The 6000-nt window shown below is 36.9% G+C and overlaps 1 protein-coding gene across 13 annotated transcripts in view; it reads left to right on the top strand.

Annotated features, from left to right (window-relative positions):
* LOC107091395 (membrane-associated guanylate kinase, WW and PDZ domain-containing protein 1-like) overlaps nucleotides 1–6000 on the top strand; it is a 166298-nt gene that overhangs the window by 101253 nt on the left and 59045 nt on the right. For all 13 annotated transcript variants that reach the window (XM_015385276.1, XM_015385277.1, XM_015385275.1 and 10 more), the window contains one exon: nucleotides 3578–3803. In XM_015385276.1, coding sequence (XP_015240762.1) covers nucleotides 3578–3803 — 226 coding nt within the window. The remainder of the gene's footprint in view (nucleotides 1–3577; nucleotides 3804–6000) is intronic.

Raw genomic sequence — 6000 nt, 5'->3', positions numbered from 1 at the left:
TGAGAAATCTTTCAGGCGGAGAGGCTATTTTGGCACATTTATCCATAAATGTCACCAAACTGTGCCAAATGTGTTTTTTACATCAATACTGGGGGTTTGTTAAGTTTATGAGGTCACGTAGCAGCTGGACCCACCGGTGGGTCCGTAGGGTTCTAGGGGTTAAGGGGTTTTTGTATTTCTAGCTTAGTATTTAACTCTGTTAATAATATTCAGTTAAAAAAAAATGCAGAAAATGGCTTTGGAACTTTTATTTATAGGGATGGAAAATGGAGAAAAAAAAGCATAGAAATATTATCTTAAATAGTGATTCTAATGAACGGATATTTGTGTTGCATGTTAAACTAAAGCTCCCAGACATCGGTCCCAAAAAGAGGTCCATATATTCATTCTCCCTTTTGTTCAGCCTCACCTGGACATGCTGAGATGTTGTGAAGCTTCTTGTCTTCAGTAAAATGAAGAAATCTAATAAGCGATCTCTGAAAGTGCTTCTGACCACAACATGACACCAGGTGAAAGCTCTGGGATTGATTTAGATGCACATTTGATATATTTTGATTCAGGTTGTGGGCAGGATTGGCCACAGCGCCTACATTAGCTAATGAACATGTTAGCCACATTAGTAATCAGAACAAACCGAGCTCCAGAGATTTACTGAAGTTTGGTGGCTGGATGAGCAGTTCCTTTTAAAGGTTACCTCATGGGGGTACTGCAGGGGTGGTAACATCTGCAGCCCTACCTTAACTACAAATACAAATCTGAACTTAGCAAGGGGGTTCGTTTAAAATTTCTGAAAAGTGTGGCATGCGTTTTTAGTTGTTAACTTACTTTGAATTCCCTAAATACAGTCCACTGCAGCGAGATATCATCACAGTACCAACCCTGACCCACTTATAATCTCACCTTAAGTCTGGGTCACACCTGTTGCTTACTGTTCCATTCGACACTGACTGCGTATAGAGAGGCTCAGACTAAGCAGAGTGAGCAGATTTCAATTCAGTTCAATTCAGTTTTTTTATATAGCGCCAATTCACAACACAAGTCATCTCAGGACACTTTACAGTTCAACCAGATCATACAGTCAAATTATAGGATGTGTGCAGATTTTTTTCTTCCCCAGCTCTGTGCCACATGAATTGAAACACTATCCCACGTTTCACTGGAAACGTTTAAAAAAAAAAAAGAACTAAAATGGCGGGACTACAAAGAAAAGTCCCCTTTTATTACCAGAACAGAGGCGGACATTAGAAATGTGATGGGAAGTACACCTAATGAAAAGGAAAACAAAGCAATAAACGCTGTGGGACGGTTTATATTAAGCATACTTACTGAGGCAGTGAGAGGTGATTCTCATAGAGATCTATAAAGTTTGTTGAAGTTTTTATTTTTTCTCCTAAAGTGGGGAGACAGATAAGCTGCCTTCCTGCACTGTCTGCCCCTTGTTTTTTTTTTGTTTTTGTTTTTTTAAAAAAATCACTATTTAATCTGTTTTCTGTCCTCCTGAACTCCTATCGTAGGTAAAGTATTATTTTTATTTTAATGTTTCATTTATTGTTTATGCACAAGTCTGCTTAATACATGCTGTTGGACTCGAAATCACACTGTTTCCCAGTGCGATTGACAGATCTTCCCTATATCCCCCAAAGCGAATGTGCTCCACTTTCTAACCGCATCTCTCTTCCTGTCAGTTCCATGAAATTGCTGCTTAATTGCTGCATAGTCTGACTAAAATAAACCTGGGGTCTGTCTCAGTTGGAGCAACCGAAGCCCCCTGAAGAAAGTTGCCTGGTGTGATCGTCCACATTTAACCTCAATGAACACTAAACACCACAAACACGTCCGACACGGTTTTTCTGTTGAATCAGATGCAAATTCTGATTCAGTGTTAAACATGGTGGTAGCAGCAGTATGCTGTGGAAATGCATTTCCCGAGCAGGGATCCATCCTTTGTCTTCTTTTGTGTTGGCAGAGTAAACTTGTTTTACTAAGGCTTCTGTTACTGTTGTTGACACCTTTAACAAACAGAGCAGCTCCATGCTAACTGCTCACCTATTCAACCTGAGGATGCCTCCTATGCAGACGGCTCCATAAGCTTAAAATACAGTCAAACTTCTTAGTAAGGCTGCATGCAGAGATAACTCTAAAAAATGTTGACCTTTTTTTCCCTCAATAACCATCTAATTAGATGGCAAAATGTGCTCAATGTAAGACCTTTAGAGAGTTTAAACCAGCTAAACTTTAAGCTGTCACACTTTAGAAGCTCTAGATAACTCATGTTTACAAAGTTTTTTACTCTTACATATAAAGTTTATATTTTTTTTATATATATATATATTTACAGTTTAGTTTCATTCTTTCTCTGAGTGGTCGGTCTTTCAGCAGATTGTTTGTTTTGGATTATTTTTACTCTAGGTAACAAGTATCAAAAATGAATCAGTTAGTATTAATTCAATGAATAATAAATCACATTCAGTCCAGTTAATTGCTTCAGCCCTTTGCTGGTCAAGATCCTGGGTAAGAATTTGAGAAGGTTAAATGGGAGGGGAGTGGAAGTGAAGTGAAAGTAGAAAGAAATAAGAAAGAGGGAGGGACTTAAGGTTGGGTAGGTCTGAGAGGGCTTTGGGCAAGAGGGCAGAGAGGGAGAAAGAGAGACTTCTCTGAGCAGAAACATATAAAGAAAGAGGTGAAAGGAGGGGGCAGCTTCTTTTAAGGTACGTTTCAGTTTTTTTTGTTTGTCTTGTATTATTTGCCTCTAGATATGCATGTACAAATGTTAAATAGTGCCATCTTGCTGCGAGCTGCAGGTTTAAGCAACCTGTTTAATTTCAACAGAAATGTCCTTAAATATGTATAAGTTAAACCTTAGAGTTGATCTCTGGGTTACCTTTAAACCGACTCTCTTTGTCATCTTTTATAACATTCCCTGTAAGGATGCTGATTCAGCACTGATGCTCTTTATCTTGTTTGTTTTTTCTTTCTTTTTTTTTAACGGTGTGACCAAAAGTTGTTTGTGAGCCTTTTGTGATTTTTGAGCCGTTAAAGTTGTTGGTCTGGTGTGAAAATGAGCCAGCAGGAAGCTAAGTGCTAACAATTCAGAGACCATGACTCCTAAGTGTGAACTTCCCCCTCAGCTGTCCTGACGTAAATGTTTTCAAAGCTTCAGGAAGAGCTTTGAGAGAAGAGGGTTCAGTCAGATTGAGACTTTTACTGCTATTAATATACATTTCCTAAAGAATATGATTTAATGAAGTGATGATCTGCTGTTTGCATCCTGTGATCTAACTCTAATATAACCAGTTTTTACAGCAGCTGTATTTTGGTGTGCTGTTTTAAGACCAATATTGGGCTTTTGGGAGGTTTGATTCAAACTTTTTTACAAATATATGCATCAATTCAGACTTTTGTATTTAACTTTAAACCCTAAAAAAGTAAAGAATTTAGTCATGAAGATTTTTTTGTTTTATAGCTTAATCCTTTCCGTGGACTCGGTCCTGCCTTCTTTGGGCGCTCCTGTTTTGTCTGCTTTTCTTCTGATGTTGCTGAAGTGTGTGTAAGTCGGAGCTGTGTTTGTTTCTCACAGGAGATTCTAGCGAAATAGACGAGCTTCATCACTCAGCGCGCCCCCACGTCCCTCGCTATAGTGACCCGTCCTACGCTGGGACAACCCCCTCACCATCGGCCACCACGGAGAGCACACAGCAGACAAACCTTCACCTGAGCCATCCTCCCCCGGAGGACCCGCTGGGACCTCTGCCTGACAACTGGGAGATGGCCTACACCGAGAATGGAGAGGTCTACTTTATAGAGTAAGAAACTTCTTATTCCTTTGAAATGCGAAGCATTTAGGAATGCAATTTTTTGTTTTTATAAAATACTAAAAACAAATATCTAACTTTGAGCATATTTTAATGTATGGCTGAGCCAAACGGACCAAAAATTAACATCTTGATACTTTAAATCTGCATGCAGATATATCATATATCATTTGATAATTGTTTTATTCATTTGATAATTGTTTTATTATCATAAATTTGATTGCTGTAAAATGTTCAGAGATTAAAATAGGAAGCTTGGTGCAGACAAATGATGATGATGAAAAGGAACTGGGTCTTAAGTACAAGTTTTGACATGACATGGATAGAAACAAAACGGTCTCATCTTATCTCTTTTGAGAAAACCTTTATATTTTTAGTCTCTATATTGCTCAGCCCTATTATGTTAGTATAGTAAGCTTTAAAGTTAAGTTTTTAAGTATCTTAGTAGTAGCAAGCTTTAAAGATTATTACATGCTTTTTCACCTTAAACAATAAACATTTTGATGTGTTCATATTAAGGAATTAACTTAATGATTAATGAACTTATCTAAAGTTGATTGATCTAATCAGTCGACTAACAATTCATTAATGGGTGGCAATTAAAAAAAAAGAAGTTTGAGTTTTCCCTTGTATTAAGATGATATGAAATGAAAATATTAACATGAACCGCTTAATATTTTGATTATTGTACACATAGTTAAGAATGAAGTATTAAATATTATATCCCCATTTACACTACCTATCTGAAACCGTGCCGAGAGCGAGCACAGTAAACGAGATAGCTGAGTGTTTCTTGTATTTGATATTATAAATATAAATATAATTTTATATAATAAATATTAGAGAATCAGGTAACATAGAAAAATGTGTCAACATCTCCACAAACAGAAGAGAGGGGTCATTTATGTAAAAAAAAAAAAGCTGAAAATTTGAGTTTAAATATAATTTTAAAATTTCTTTATGTTTTATAATATATGATTTCAATATTTTTATTAATCCATAAATAGCAAAACGACGATATTATGAGATCTAGAATAATTTCTGACTGAAACTCGATTTAAGAGCAATCCAGTACACATTTTTCCTATTAAGATTAAATTAACAGTAAATAATATTATTGACAATCTTATTAGAAGTGTATTAATTTGCATAGCATACAGTTTAATGTTGTTTTTTCATCCAGAGTGGGAACTATATTAAAATGTGAGTGTAAGTGGCACCCCAACTGAGCCCGACTGTGCCAAATGAAGCCGAACCGTGCTAAACTGGTACTAGTTCATCAGTAGGGCTCGGCTCGGTTCAGTTCTGGCTCAGTTCTCAGATAACAAAGAGCCCATGAGCAGACCGCGTCATCTCCTTACAGTTAACCTCCGTAATCATGTAACTTCAGACATAGCTTCCCTACCGTGCCTCACGATTTCCAGTAATTATTCTGATTAGTAATGCTTGCTACCATGCTCGGCACGGATTGGTTTAACACGGTGGTGCAACTGGGGCTATTATTATGCTTATTTAAAAGATCTAACAAAACAGATACCCTATTAGGTTACTGAAAAAAATCTGAATAAACCAAATATGATTCCTGATGTACAGAGATGTAAAACTATCAATAGAATACAGGATATGTCACTCCGACGTAGAATCCAGTTAATGTTACTACATTTGTAAATGGCTTACTGTGATGTAGCTCTGTTTTTAGTTTCCTCTTCTGTCATGGTACATTTGTAATTCCCTCCACTTTTATTTGTCCTGGCCTAACGAGCACAGCAGAGTCTGCATTAAACAGTTAAAGTATTCCTGGACAAGACTTGCAGTAGATTAATATTTCTGTTTTAGCGGGCCGCCCTCCGCTCTGGCATTACTTCTCACACAGAGCACCAGTGAAGATCTGCTAAAGTATAAACAGCACGCTCTGGTGGACGACAGTAACATTACAACACAAAAAAAACAAGCAGAAGTCATGAAATATGGAGATGGAACAAATGTTCTAATAACCAAGGATTTGACTCTTAATAGTAATTTGATTATTTGTTTAAATCCCTAGTTCTTATCAATATATTTTATTTACATTTTATCACTCTGTAATGCATTTTAAACAGAGGGAAGGAAACTTTTTTCAGATAAAAGAATAAGTGAGACATACATTTTTTTAGCCCTCCTGAGTCGGTTCATCACTGCCCCTTCTCAT

Source organism: Cyprinodon variegatus, unplaced genomic scaffold (genome assembly GCF_000732505.1).
Source record: "Cyprinodon variegatus isolate N-32 unplaced genomic scaffold, C_variegatus-1.0 Scaffold335, whole genome shotgun sequence".
Classification (NCBI taxonomy): Eukaryota; Metazoa; Chordata; class Actinopteri; order Cyprinodontiformes; family Cyprinodontidae; genus Cyprinodon; species Cyprinodon variegatus.
This window is presented reverse-complemented; position numbering and strand designations above follow the sequence as displayed.